Source organism: Lissotriton helveticus, chromosome 10, assembly GCF_964261635.1.
Source record: "Lissotriton helveticus chromosome 10, aLisHel1.1, whole genome shotgun sequence".
NCBI lineage: Eukaryota > Metazoa > Chordata > Amphibia > Caudata > Salamandridae > Lissotriton > Lissotriton helveticus.
In genome coordinates, this window is record NC_136071.1 from 913,010,377 (window position 1) to 913,025,708 (window position 15,332).

Sequence of the window (15,332 nt, forward strand, 5' to 3'; positions counted from 1 at the left end):
ACACCCTAACGCAGTGTGATACACAATTTTTTACTCCATGGATTCCATTTCTAGCAGCATTGGTTATTCTCGCGGTGATGCAACCTAATTGCTTACTAGACCAGCCTTTGCATCACCATTCACTTTTCAGTTTATTCTTTGTGTTTATGAACCAAGACGAACATTTTATAAGTCATCTTTTACAATGCAGTTCTGGTACTTCTTTCGGATTTAGTCAGACATCTTCGATTACCGAGCTCATCAAAGATTCAGCTACTACTAAAAGCTCTAATCGACGATTTTCATTTCCATCCTGCTGCTGGTAGCCGAGCAGGAAAGTGCATAACTGTGTAATTTAATTACATTATAATTGCCTCCTCAATAGTTTGATTTTGCCGTCGTACCTACAAGACTTACAATTACAAGACTTATGTTCCCTCTCAGGTTGCCAATGCAATAAAGGCATCCCTGCCTCAAGGTGCCCTGAAGTCAACTAAAGATGGCACGAGATGTATTCAGGTTGAAATCACTCCTACATCATCGAGAATTTCGAGAAATGCGGTCACTAGTATGTCAATCCGTGGACATCGATGGAAAAGACATGGTGAGAATGCTTTCCTTGATTAATTGTTTGTATAGGTCATTCATTGATAAACATTGCTTTATTTTGTCATCTGATTTTTGTCCTTTTCTTAAACGGTGTAGTATAATTGGATCTATACACAACCTGCCATCGTATCTAAGCAGGTTAAGCAAAGTAAAACTTAACATGGCATTAAAGCCCTAATTATGATGTCGGTTGGAAAGCCTACAACCATTATCCTTGGTTTGAATTCCGACTGCAGTATTATGATTACGGCGGTTGGAAATCAAACCGGCCGGTCATTCCGGCTGTCTTCCGCCGCCATAATACCATGCGGACGGTGTTTCCGCCATCGGGATTATGGTGTTGGTTTCCGACAGGCTTTTCTTATGGAAAGTGACTTTGGGTGTCCCTAGCAGGGCCCCTCCTTCTTCAGCAGCCTCCGGTTGGGGGCCAAAGGGGCACCAATGGTTCCCGCCCATATAAAACAGTGACTCCCATTTTTCTATGGGAGCTTGTGCTGCAGCCAATTTCCACCTGCCCAGTGCTTAATTTGTGCCGGTGCTTTCCGGGGCTTAGCACCGGCACTTAATTCTTAGGGCCGGGTCTACACTCCATATTGACTTCTTTAAGTTCACCCGTGTTTGCCAGTGAACGCTGTAAAATATTTAAAGTTGTATGCGGCCTAGGCGCATGCCTTATTACGAGGCACATTCCGCCACGCAGTGAGGGACTGCCCGATAGCACACAGCTGAGCAATGCATGCAAATACTCCTCCCCAAGGCTACTGGAATATACATAGTTCTTCCCGGCTGTAATCACGTCCCTTGTCTCTCCTGCTTAAAAAGCTGCGCAGCCCCCGTAGCAGGTCAGCCTTCTCAAAAAGGCACCTCCCCCCCGCCCCGCACTCTAACTTCCGCCCGCCTCTCTGCTACTGCTTCCTGCCCCTACAGTGATCTCTGGATGTCACTCTCTCTTGATAGTGAAAATAGGCGGGCATTTTAATTTCTAGAGGGAACATATGAAAATAAATGATACAGTGGCTCCATGCCTGCTAATTAAGTCTTGACCCCTGTCTGCCCCGGGTGCCACCGAACTGCCTTTACAAGCCCCGGGAGCGGAAGCAACCGTTACCACTGTAAGAAGAGGGGCAAGTGTGAGGTGCAGCACCTTCTCTCACGTTTCCTTTCAGGGCAAGAAACGGGGTACCACGCGGGTGGATGGCATGCCCCCCCACTTATTTTCCAGGGTGGCGTGATAAGAGCGCGCACCAAACCACGCATTTCCGGGGTAAACTAAAAAGCTTGGCGGCAGGAGAGAGATTTAAAAATCCCGAGGGGACCGCAGGAATGCTCTTGCAGATGAAGGAGGAAGATACGTGTGTTTAACAGTAAAGACAGAAGTTGTGTGTGCTTAAAAAAAGACAATTTGCCAGGAGCAGAAGAACTTGTAACTTCCGACAGAAAGAGAGATCCGAGTAAAAAGTCATTTGTTTTTCATGCACTTTTTTGCTTCAAAGTGGATGCAGACGAGCTCTGGAAACGCTCACATTCTCGAAGCTGGAAGGGTGCAAACGTTGAGCATTTAAAAGTTCATACCTATGCGGTGACCTTTGGATTTGAATAATTGCTGTCTTCGCTGGCCCAGCAAGCCTCTGCTTGGGAGTTTGCTCTTCGGTTTTGTTTTTTTACAGTTGAGAAAGTGCGAGAGAATCACCTTCAAACGGTACGTCCTGACTGTTCATGTGTTCACCTGTGTTATGCTGTTGCAATTTCTCTCCCGTCTCTGAAAAATGCTGCCCGTTTGGGAAGTTTATATTTTGTACAAAAAAAACACCAAAATCGGTATCTTTACTGAAACATGATATTAATTTGCATTTCACGCACTGGTCTGTTTATGCGGTTGGCTTGTGTTAAACCATTAGCACTGTCCTGGACGGGTGCAGGACAGCAAAATATACAGTAGGGCTTTGCACCCCCCCCTCTTTTCACCCCTTTTTATAGCGCTATGTCGTGATGTCATGAGGTCAGTTGCATATTGTCTCACTTGGTCAGTCCCCCCACTTCTTTTTATAGGACTTGTCCCCTGATTGTGCCCCATGCGAAACCATACAACTACACGCTCAAAAGCCCAATACAAAGACTCACGAAAACAAACTTTTCACCATGTGCTCTATAACTCTCATATCGTGCACAAATTCCACGTGCAGCATTCTCCCTAGTCTCCTTAACTGTGACTTCCTGGTGCCTTGCCCAGGATATTCCTGTCTTGAGTCCTAATAATAGCTCTGCAGATGCACCTCATTCCTGGCCATCTGCATTCCATTATGCAGCACGGGGGCAAGCCGTTGCTGTGTCCGAGTCCGCTCAGCCCTCAGGAGCAGAGTACAGTGAAGTACAATTGCTTTCAGATGACAGTCCCGGGACAGGATGTGTGCTGAGGATGGGGGTCAGAGGGAGGCACGGCCACATTGTACATGGAGAGCAGCAGTTGGCCGATCATTAGCGAGCTACTCATTTGTCTGGGCGAGGGAGGGACGGGTCTGCTGTGAAACTTGGGACGGGGTTGTAATGGTTACTGTACTCTGACAGTCTGCTTAATAATGTTCTGGTACGTTTCAGTGGTGCTGGGGGTCCACAGTTTTTAGGGTCCTTATTTCCTGTTTGTTGCACTTCACCCGATGTCTCTAAGCGTAATATTATATATTACTACAGCAGCCCCTCCCCTCTACTTAATGCATGAATATGCCTCGGCATCACTACTTCCTCTAGTGCACACAAGTTTATTTTTTTACCCTCTCGTGAGTGCAATAGTCATGTTACTGTTTCCACCCTTTTCCTAAATTGTTACTAACAGGTGTTTGTACCTCGTATTACATCTGACTTTTGAGGATGTGAGGGAGCTATTAAAGTGGGTGGAGCCAGTGGAGGAAATGGGTGGAGCCGGAGAAAAGTAGGTGTGGCCGCCAGCAAACATTTGAGCACCTGCACTTCATATTTTACAAATTAAGCACTGCACCTGCCTCACAAGTTCCCATAAAGAAATTAGTCTGCGACTGCACCATGTTGACATGAAGGGCTGGGACAGCAAGCTGACAATGGAGGGTGGGCAGGAGATACTGGGTCAGCAAGCTGACAATGGAGGGTGGGCAGAATAGGATTAGAAAGCAAAGTGACAGCAGAGGGCTTGCGCGAGGTGCTGGGAAAGCAAGGTGACAACCAAGGGCAGTTGGGATGTACCGGGTAAACAAGCTGGCTGTGGATGGCTGTAAAGAGGGACTAGTGCTGCAATCTGACAAAGAGGGCAGGTGGCAGGGGCTAGGGCAACAAGCTGACAACAGTGGGTGGGTGGGAGGGGCTTGTACAGCAAGCTTACAAAGGACGGTGCAAGGGAGGAAATGGGGCAGCAAGCTGACAATGGAGGGCAGGAAGGGATAGGCAGCAACGTGACAACAGAGGGTGGACTGAAGGGGATTGTATGTTGGGGCACCACTCTAACAACAGAGGATAGGCGGGCCTGCGGAAGCAAACTGACAATATAGAAAGGGAGGTTGGGTCTGAAGCAACACACTCGGACAATGGAGGGGATGGGGAACCACACAGACAACAGAACGTGAGCAGGAGGGATTGGGAAGCCCGCAGACAATGAAGGGTGGGTGTAAAGGAATAGGGATGCAAATGGACAACACAAGGTGGGCTGGCAGGGCTGGGGGAGTAAACAGATAAGAGGGTGGTGAGAAAGCAAGACTGGCATGGGAACATGGTTGGGATTAAGCAAGAATGGCAACTGAGGAAGGGTGATACATTGGAACATAAAAGGAGAAATACACCAGGGAAACAGTTGGAAAACAAGCATTCTCATAGAGCACTTAAAGAAAAAGAAAAAAGTTGCTCTTGAAAATTAAGCAGTGGAAGGACTCGAGTAATGCGTCCATGTTCCAGGAGAGTGACAGACACAAGAAAAGAACAAAAGCCTACAGTAGCTGACAAACCATAAGCAAGCAAATGAAGTGGAGGATTAAGCCCACCAATTGTAAGCAAAGAGCGGGCTCTAAGCCAACTGTAAGATGACCTGTTTCGCAGCAGACACCTCATGCACTGTCTTAGGTGAGACCTAAGAACCTCAGTGCTGCCTCACAGGTGCGGGACCGAGCAGCCTATTTTGCAGAGCACACCTGCTAGGCCTTCTTTTTTTTTTTTTTTTTTTTGAAAACCTTTATTGTACAGAAAGAGCTCACAAATACGGGCCTACAACCCACCGGGCTGGCCACCACAGAGCCGAATGTCAGGAGCAATGCACAGAGTATCACAGTATACAAAGGCAAAGAAACAGGAGACATAACAAGCATCTTAGAGCAATCACAGGAGATAAGAATTAGAAAGGCAGTTTTCTCATTTTTTAAAGGACGGGTTAGGGAGCACAGGAATACGGCGGGCCTAGAGACAAACCAAAGGGGCGGGGCCGCGGCGGGCAGCAATACAATGATCGTAAAAAACACAGGAGAAACAAATACGAAATAGGCATACCAATAAGCACCGGTCAAAACAACAGACATGAGGAAAGGCCATCGCACACATCGTCCAATGCCCGCCCACCGCAGCTACCACCTATCCCACCGAACAGCACAGAAAAGGACCCAAATACAAGAACAATACGAAACGGACCCCCAATAAAAGGAAAGAACCCCACCTAAAGGGGGGGGGGGAAAGAAGGGGGAAGAAGGAAAGGAAGGGACTCTTATCCAAACACCCGCCCCCGGGCGACGAAACAGGAAAACAATAACCCGGTACAAAATAGACATTAAAAATACAGAAAACACACCCAGCAAATCAGAATCATAGTGATACCGGAAAAATACCCCAGAAAGACACCAGGGGGACAGACGACGAGACAGAGCCCCGAAAGAAGGGATACACAAGGGCCATAGAACCAAAAAGGGAGAAGAAAGGAGGAAAAAGATCCCCCAAAAACAGCAACAGACCCCCCCCACCCACCCCACAAGCCCACCCTACACCCCTGCAGAAGGCTACGGCCAACCCCCCAGCAGCGTGCCTGTCGCCCTAAATAGAACCCAAAATATAGGAGAAAGAAACAAGGTAGAAACAAAGGCAAAAAAGAAGGGCCAGGGAAAGGAAGGAACATTACACACGGGAGAGGGCAAAAAACAGTATTATCTGCAACCATCCCACCACCTGTGAAAAGGGGAGAGGCAGAGCCCACGGGAAGTTAAACGACATCAGGATAAGTTTCAGGAGTCCCACGAAGTTACACAACATCAAAACAGCACATGTCGGTCATAGATCAAAAACAAGTCTACCGCATATAATAAGTCATTTCAGCCCTGTCCGCTTTTGTCCAAGGTTGTAATCATCCAAACAAACAAAGTCCAAACGACGAGGGAGACAGGGTTCAGGAGGAAATCCAGCGGCAGTCCTGAGGAGAAACGTGAAAGAAAATACGGAGGATATAAAAAAGTTACGGTACAATCTTCGCACCGCAGGCACAGTTCTATGGACAAGTCCAACGAGGCAAGTCCAGCTGGGTCGGCACAGGCGCCCCGGCCGGGGAGCCGACGTGATGAGAAACAGAAAGGATCATCAAGGCCTGGACAGGATGCAAACGGACCGCAGCCCAGCGGCTGAGGCAACAAAGCAGGACGACGAAGGGCGTCGGAGAGTCTCCAATTCAAGGATGCGGTCTCCGCCGGAGGCACAGAGATCAGGAGCACACCAGCCGTACCCTGCAACAAGGAAGCAAAATCCAACGATGGGGGCCCGCATAAATCGAAAAGTGGGTCCGCCTCCACAGGGGAAACAGGCGCAGCCACGGAAGTCCGCCAGGAGTATAGTGCATCCAGGACAACATGAAGTGCAGGAAACCCTTCACAAGAGCCGACATCCGGGCCGTGTGGCGGGCCCCCAGTGCTCGCCCAGGCCCGGCAGAGACTCCCAGGGCCGGCCGCCATCTTAGGAGCTCAGCAAGCCCTCGGTCGTCGGGGGCCCCGGCCGGAGCAACACCAAAGCAAAAGGAGGTCAGCCGAACTGCGGCGAGGCGCCCCAAGGCAGGAAGGAGACCCACCAGAAGAAGGATGTTCGGCGGCCCCCTCGTGCCGCCGGCCCCGTTCTCCGAGCCCGGGCGGAAAATCCAAAATGGCCGGTCCGGGGAACAAAGGGGGGACCAAGCCGGATAAATGAGGAGGCTCTCCCACAGGAGGCAGCGTCCGCACCTCGAGGCCCAGGCCAGTCGGGTCCGCCAACGGGCACAGCCGGCCTATTCGCACATCAGCCCCCGCAACCAGAACCACAGCGCCAGCAAGGGCCGACCATCGCGCTCCGCCACGTCCCGTCGCTGCCAGGAGGTCCAGGCCAGTTCGCCCCGAAGGCTCCGAGCGGGACCACCGCACAGGATCGACAGCACCCAGGATCACCGGAGCAACGGGTAAGTGTCCGCAAAGTGCCCGCGGCACCGAAACACCGCAAGGAGGGCTTCCCGGGGCAGGAGAAATACAGGATAATCGAAGAAAACAGGTGGTTGAACGGAGCCGAGCTAAAACGCGGCCATCTCGGTCGCGAGCTAGGCTCCTCCCCCCCCCTGCTAGGCCTTCTTGAAGTATGGCCTGTGCCTGTACTGAGAACGAGTGCTTCCTCCTCTTACTGAGGGTTGCAAAAATACCTCCATGCTCCACCAGGCCAGAGTTTGGAGTTAAACTTTATTCCTTCCATTGGAAAATGTGGCAGTGCTTAGTTTGATACCCACTGCCACAGTTGATGTGTCTGTCTCAATATTGTAGTTGTCAACAACATCTCAGCAGGGACACATATATGTGCATATGCATGGGAAAGAGAACACAGGCCTAGCAAAGGATCCCGTAGGACAAGTGACGTCTACAAACAAAACATCAATGGAAACCCTCTCCTAAGACTTCCTCTCGGTCCTCTCTGTGACATGTAAGTGCAGTGGTGATCCTGGGCCATCCCTTCACTCTGTGAACAGATGCTGCAGAATGGTGGCACTTTTCAGCCATGGCAGGCGGCCTGCACACTGCCCTCAATTCCCATGAAGAGAAGTGGACCAAAGCAATAACAAACATGAGCAGTAGAAGTCTGTTCTGCCCAGCATCTCGATTGCTGAATTGTTCTCCTGCTCATTTTCCCTCTTCTTTCTCTTCGTCTCTCACGTTCCTACTCTCTCTCTTCTGTTTTCCCTATATCCTATATGCAGAGTGGGTACAAGTATTAGGTCTGTCAGGGTATTTCCAAACAGTACACTTCTACAGAAACAAAGCTGCTAAGTGACAGAGCAATACCAGGCTTTGCAGTCCACAGCGCTCTGCATATTGGGATTTTTAGCTTAGAGTTAATTGTGGTTATGGTTATGACAATCCCAGCCTGAAAAGTACTGGTAAAAAAAGCAAATACTAGCTGAAGATTTTGCACATGGCTCTGAGCTACTCAACTAGCGTAAAGTATCAAATATTCAAACTTTGTCTCTTTCTAGTTTGTGATGTAAAGAAAATAAGCATTTCCCCATTAATGAAGCTGCTTACGTGGAATTCTCTCCCTACCCACCTCCGCCTTACACAAAACCACCTCGCCTTCAGAAAGCAACTTAAAACTTGGCTATTCGACAAGTAAAGCACCCTCTCTCCCTCAAGCGCCTTGAGACCGTCTGGGTGAGTAGTGCCCTATACAAATCTCTGAACTTGAACTTGAACTTGGGCAGAAGTATCTTTAAAAATCGGAAGGTTTACGAGCTGAACGTTTCCCTAAACCACAAGAAATCTGAAGTTTATAATAAAAACCTAAATATTTTTTTAGAATATTTTAATTAACTATTTCAGCAATAAAATCCTGAATAAGTAGGAACTTAAGGAAACCTGTGTCAAACTCCAAAATAACTAGCATAGCTTTTGAAAGCTTGGCTTGTTTTTAAAAACATCAGAACTGTGTTATGCGCTTTGAAAACACTGAGGTTTTTGTGCTTAAAACATCACCTATTTGCTATTTTGCTTTGGTCCAAGAGTCTGAGAATTCCATTTTCCCAAGACATGTTGCACAAATCTCACTTTGAAATAGAAAATTGTAATTGAGATAAAGGGCATACATGATGAGAGATATCCAGTCCCTTTCATATTTTTCAGGAACTGCTGTGCAGTGGCGTCTGAAATGGAATATAAAAAACATGAGGAAGGCATTCATTTGGCAGAATCTTTTATTTCTTCACTTCAGGGAAATGTTTTTTTTGTTGCTCTTTATCTGATCATTTTAAAGTTAAAGGAACTCGGCAAACTTGTGCATCAGGAATGTGGTGAATCGGAAAAAGCTGCTTAGTAACTGAGGGGCTGATTACCACCATCATAGCGGTGTTTGGGACCGCCGGCCAGACATGCGGCGGTCCCACCACTGTGATTAGGATGCACCCGCCATACTGGCTGGCGCATCCAGGGCGGCAGCAGCACGGTACGCAATGTTAGAAGTTCTTGCACTGCATTTCCTTGCACTACTTGGTAGGCACCATGCAGTGTCTGCCACTTGGTGGCCACTTGGTGCATGGAAATGTAGGGGGGTGCCATGAGTTCCCCCCTGTACAGCAACACCCCCTAACAAGGGGGGCCCGCAACGGGCCCCCGAAACTTAATCCCAGTCAGCCTTTCCTGTACCCACATCCTAATTTGGTGAACGGTGCCTGCTAAGTACCGCCACCATTTTAGGGGCCCTGTACCGTCCGTCAGGCAATAGGTACGATTGCCTTTGACGGTGAAGCGGCGGATGGAATTCGCGTCCGCCGCGGTACCCACCGTCATCCTAATTTGGCAGTGGGTAATATGCTTGGTGATGGCGGATGGACCGCCGCCAACGGCCGCCCTTCTGCCATCATAATGACCCCCTTAGAACCAAGGACCCGATGCACAAAACACTTCTGTAGTTCCAAACACTTTGAATGGCAAGATCACAGGGTCAGCAAAAGAGTGCTTTGTAATGCAATGTAAAGTGGATTTGTTGAGCACTGCTTGTCACCCGTGAGGGTATCCAGATGCTGAGTCGGTGAGAGTAGGCATTTGGTGAGGCTGGGCCTTAGTACAGGCAGTCTTGATGGTCCCGCAAGAATACTAATTGAATTGCCAGGACTTCAGCTCCTTGCCGAATTGAAGAAGTGAGGAGGAGGCCCTGATGTGTTGGGGGAAGTTGTTCCAGGATTTGGCGGCTTGATAGGTGAATGATCAACCTCCCGTTTTGCTTCTGTGGGTGCAGGATGTGCGTGTAAGTGAGAATAATGCTGTGCAAATTCTGGTTGGTTGGTGGAAGTGAAGCTGGTAATTTAGGTATGCAGGTTTTGTGTAGTGATTAGAATGCATGTATAAGAAGTTTGAACTGACAACACTTTTGGATGGGGAGCCAGTGGAGCTGTCTGAGGTGTGGTGTGGGATCAGTGCAGGATGTCGAGGACAAGTCTGGCGGTGACATTTTGGATGGATTGAAGTCTCTGAAGAAGATGGGTGGTGATGCCGACATACAGTGTATTGCCATAGTCCAATCTGCTTCTGATTAGAGCCTGCATGATGGTATGTCTGGTGTTCAGTGGGAGCCACTTGAAGATTTAATGTAACATGTGGATCATGTGAAAGCGTGTGAAGGTGACAGTGTTGACCTGGGACTTCATGGTGAGGTTGGTGTCCAGGGTGAGGTGAAGATCAGCCCATCAGTTCTATTGGTGCTGAGCTTGGGACAGTTCTCTTTCATTCAGTTGGCCATGCTGGTCATGCATTATTTGAAGTTTGTCTTTGTGTTGACAGTGTCGTCTGAGAGGGAAAAAAGATGAGCTGGGTGTTGTCAGCATAGGATATGATGTTGATTCCGTGGGATCTGATGATGATAGCCACAGGGGTCATGCATATTTTGAAAAGTGAGAGGCTAAGTGATGATCCCTGTGGGACTCTGCTGATGAGGTCCTTGGGTTCTGATGTGAACGGCGTGAACCTGACTCTGTGTTCTTCTGGGGAGGAAGGAAGCTATCCATTTGAGTGCTGCTCCTTGTATTTCCACTGTGGGTAGTCTGGCAATGAGTGTGTGGTAAGAGAGGGTGTTGAAAGCGATGCAGAAGTCAAGAAGGATGAGGACGTCTGTCTGTCCACAGTCGAAGATGGTGCGTGTGTCATCTGTGGCAATGATGAGGGCTGTTTTGGGGCTCTGGTTGTTTTGGAACCTGATTGCCCAGAAGCTTGTAGTGTTTTAAGTGGTCAAAGAGTTGTCTGTTGATGGTCTTCTCAATGACTTTGGCTGAGAAGTAGAGCAACGAGATGGCGCAGTAGTTGTTGAGTACTTCGGGGTCATCTGAGAGTTTTATGAGGAGTGTGGTGACTTCGGCATGTGTCCAGCTTTCCGGGAAGGTGACTGTCTTGAGGGAGGTGTTGATGAAGGAAGTAAGTGCAGCGCTGATTGTGGTTCTTCCTAGGTTGTAGATATGGTGGGAGCAGGGGTCTGTGGGCATCCGTGAGGGAACTCTCTTCATTATTGCTGCAGTTTCCTCAATGGATAGATGGTTCCATGCTATCTGTGGGTAATATGCTTGGTGATGGCGGATGGACCGCCGCCAACGGCCGCCCTTCTGCCATCAAAATGACCCCTTTAGAACCAAGGACCCGATGCACAAAACACTTCTGTAGTTCCAAACACTTTGAATGGCAAGATCACAGGGTCAGCAAAAGAGTGCTTTGTAATGCAATGTAAAGTGGATTTGTTGAGCACTGCTTGTCACCCGTGAGGGTATCCAGATGCTGAGTCGGTGAGAGTAGGCATTTGGTGAGGCTGGGCCTTAGTACAGGCAGTCTTGATGGTCCTGCAAGAATACTAATTTAATTGCCAGGACTTCAGCTCCTTGCCGAATTGAAGAAGTGAGGAGGAGGCCCTGATGTGTTGGGGGAAGTTGTTCCAGGATTTGGCGGCTTGATAGGTCAATGATCAACCTCCCGTTTTGCTTCTGTGGGTGCAGGATGTGCGTGTAAGTGAGAATAAAAGCTGTGCAAATTCTGGTGGGTTGGTGTGTCCAGCTTTCCGGGAAGGTGACTGTCTTGAGGGAGGTGTTGATGAAGGAAGTAAGTGCAGCGCTGATTGTGGTTCTTCCTAGGTTGTAGATATGGTGGAAGCAGGGGTCTGTGGGCATCCGTGAAGGAACTCTCTTCATTATTGCTGCAGTTTCCTCAATGGATAGATGGTTCCATGCTATCTGTTGGTAGTCTTTGGTTGATGAGGTTAGCAGGCTGGGAATGTCGATGGGCGTGACTGGGATTCGAAGTTGCAGTAGATCTTGGTGATTTTTCTATGGAAGAAGTCGGAGAGGTATTTTGCAGAGTTCTTCTGTAAGGGTGACGGTGTTGGTTGCGGCTGTTGGTTGACAAATTCCTTGATGATGGCAAAAAGTTCCTTGCAGTTGTTGGATCTAGATTCAATTCTCAGGTTCACAGCCTTTTTCTTGGTTACATTCACTTGATAGTGATAGTGTCTAAGTGCGGAGGTGTAGCTGTTTCTTGCACTGGTTGTCTAGGTGTTCTCCATTTCCTTTTTAGTTGTTTGCAAACTCTCTTGGACTCTCTGAGGTCACCATTTTACCAGCTAGCTCGTATGTTGGCTCTTTTGGGTTTGGTGTTTTTCAGGGGCACCAGGGTATTGGCACAGGTGGTGAACCAGTTGTTGAAGTTGTTTGTGTCATAGATGAGGTCGTAGGTGGGGTCTGAGTAGTGTAGTTAGAAGGCTTTGAGCCATTCCATTTCTGTAAATTTCTTCCCACAGCAGCTTGGGATGTTGCTAGTCTCGATAGGGGTGGTTGGTTGCCCTGTTATGTGCAAGTGGACAATAGAGTGGTCCGCCCATGTGAGTGGAGTGCTGTGGCGGACTTTAACCTTGTCACTGGAGGAGAAGATGGGGCTGAGAGTGTGTACATTGATGTGAGTAGGGCCTTGTTCATGATGGGTTAGGCTGATGCTCTGTAGACTGTCAAATAAGTCTGTGGAGTTGGAGTTTGTGGGGGTCGTCGAGATGAAAGTTGAGATTGCCTAGGAGTAAGAAGTCTTTGGTGCCCAAGGTTAGGGGTGCAGTGAAATCGGTGAGGAGGTTGCTGAAGTGGGTGCGAGGTCTGGAGGACCAGTAGGCGAGGGTACCTTTGATAGTGGTTTTACTGTCTGTCTGAAGCTTGAAGTGCAAGTGTTCCATAAAGGTGGCTTCCTAGTCAGTGTAAAAGGTACACTTGATTGTGTCTCTGTGGATGATGATGAGTCCTCCTCCTGGTTTATAGGGTCTATACTGGTGCTGGATTTTGTATCCAATAGGGATGGCTGTAGGGATGTCTGGTGCCGATGTGGATTTGCCGATGTGGAGTTTTGATGAGGAACTGAGGGTCCGGTGCTCTGGGGTCGGTGAGGTGCTAAAACTTGGTGGAGTGCTTGTCGAATGAGCGTGAATAGAGGAGCATGCATGCGAGTGAGTGGTGTTGTGCAGGGTTGGTGTGTTGTGCTATGTGAGTGCAAGTCCTACGTTCTGACTTGGTGCCGGGTGCAGTGCGTGTGTGGGGGCAGGCAAAGGGGCCTACAGTGGACTGAGATGTGGCTTGCAGCAGCGTTGTGGCGATGTCCATGTTTGAGCAGGTGGAGTTTCTCAGCGGTGTAGCTGCTGGAGGCATTTGGACCAGTGTTACTGGTGCTGGGTGGTCCAGGCACGGATGGGTACAGACAGGCTTACCTTTGGTGTGCCAGCTACGTGTGACATCTCTGCGGGCTCCATTAAGTAGTTCCTTGGAGAGTGAGAGGAGCGCGGGGGCAGTGGGTGGGCTAAACAAGAGCTGGAAAGTCTTGCGGGGAGAGAGGGAAAGTCTGGCAGGTGCAGCAAGGTGGGAAACACGATCATGCAGGTGCTGCAAGGCAGGTAAACGTGATCAGCGGAGCATGACAGGGTGGGGGCAAAAACTGACAGAAGAGATCAAGATGCAAAAAGGAGCAGTAAGAGGAGAAAAGATGCAAAAAGGTGCATTTGAGAGAAACAAGAATGCAAAAAGGCACTGTTAAACAGAAGCAAGGGGCAGATGGAACAGATGGCCCAAACAAAGAGTAGTCATAGACACTGGGCAGAACGAGCAGCTAACAGGAATAAGCATTGGCATATCCAATAGGTCTCGCCTTTTGGACCTTATAAGTATTTAATTATGCAGGTCAATATCCTTGGTGCAACATCAACTGTTGCATGGCTAAACACTTATAATGTCCCAAAGGTGAGACCTATTGGCTATGCCAATGCTTGTTTCCCTAAACCTAATGAAATAATTCTATCCCTTGTATACTCTACTTGAGCATGGAGAATACTCCTACGCCTCTACTCTACAAGCTCGGACATCCTTTATTTAAGCCTAGTTAAAGAAGGCTCCTAAATCAATGTTCTCTGAAAGCAAGAAGACTGACGTTTCACACCACAGCATGATGAAAGGGCTTTACTCAGCTATATCTTCTACAGCTAAACAATCTCAAGTCAGCATTAAGCAAACATTTTTCAAGGAAGCGTACCTCCCAATATTCCTTACAAGAAAATAATGTACGACTCCACAAATTCAACACCAACGCTAAAAGGTCCGTCTGCCTTAACTCTCTATAGGCATACAATCCTAGATTTAAAAATCCAAGCACAATTAAAAACGTGCCCATCTGGCAAAAACACTTTATACATATAGATTTTAAAATAGATTTTCATTTTCTTCATGCAACAAACTGGGAAGTACATATGAATAAAAGCAATCAGTGCTGACGTGGGGGGAAATATAGATATATTTGGTGCAGCTCTTAAAACAAATGAGTAATTAATACCATACCCCAAATCAATCACATTGTCCCGCTGTAATGATCACCCTAGAGAAACCACTGTAGGAGTTTCACGTCAGGAATAATATTACTAACGTAAGATGTATTTGCATCCCCAAATCATGACAACAAATTGTAGCTTAGTAGGATTATGATTGACGCCATCAAGTGTCATGCAGAATCCCCTTGATACATGTTAGAAATGAAATATTTTCAACAATTATCTTGATATCGCACTTAAACACTAGATGACGAAATAATACACAGCATGAAATTTGAAACAGCTTTAAGCTACAAAACATATCCATTTTATGTTGGAGCTTTAAAAGGATCCTGCACAATTTTAACTGTTTAATTATCTAGGCTTATTTGACCATGAAAAGTTAAATCTTCATGAGGGCCACCCATATGCAACATAAGTTAGACCGGAAGGACTCCTTTCTAGAGGTCATGTACCTGCAGGTCTCATCGGTCAACTCTCCAAGACCTATTGTGTAAAATAATAATACGCCTACTCTGGATCAAATATTGCTTATATTTTGGCTTGTCGGTATCATTTAGGGATTATAAACAAGGCGAACACGCTCGATCAGCGTTCATGGGACATATGGCCTATGCCCTATCAACCAAAGGGCTACAGTCCGCTTCTTGCATTTGAGGTATTGGCACCACTAATCTCTATCCCAGGAAGTGCATCTCATGAACTAACCACCATGCTGCAGCAGGATTTCAGCTCTTCAATGGCCGCGGGATCTCTTACCGATAGGTGTAGTCTTCCGCCAATGACAGAAGGTATTGGCAATATAATTCAGAATGATACATGGCGACTTCACCTGGGTCTTAGAAGCATAAAGAAAGGAAATCATAATGTAACCTTGGGCAAAAAACGCAGACACTAAGGCAAGTTTCAGGTCTTAACGGGCCATGATTATA

The 15,332-nt window shown here is 47.8% G+C and overlaps 1 protein-coding gene across 6 annotated transcripts in view; it reads left to right on the forward strand.

Moving 5' to 3' along the window:
• The window catches only part of HYCC1 (hyccin PI4KA lipid kinase complex subunit 1), a 431,878-nt gene that overhangs the window by 386,780 nt on the left and 29,766 nt on the right, over window positions 1-15,332 (forward strand). For all 6 annotated transcript variants that reach the window (XM_078663565.1, XM_078663562.1, XM_078663567.1 and 3 more), the window contains one exon: window positions 424-583. In XM_078663565.1, the coding sequence (XP_078519691.1) occupies window positions 424-583 (160 nt within the window). The remainder of the gene's footprint in view (window positions 1-423; window positions 584-15,332) is intronic.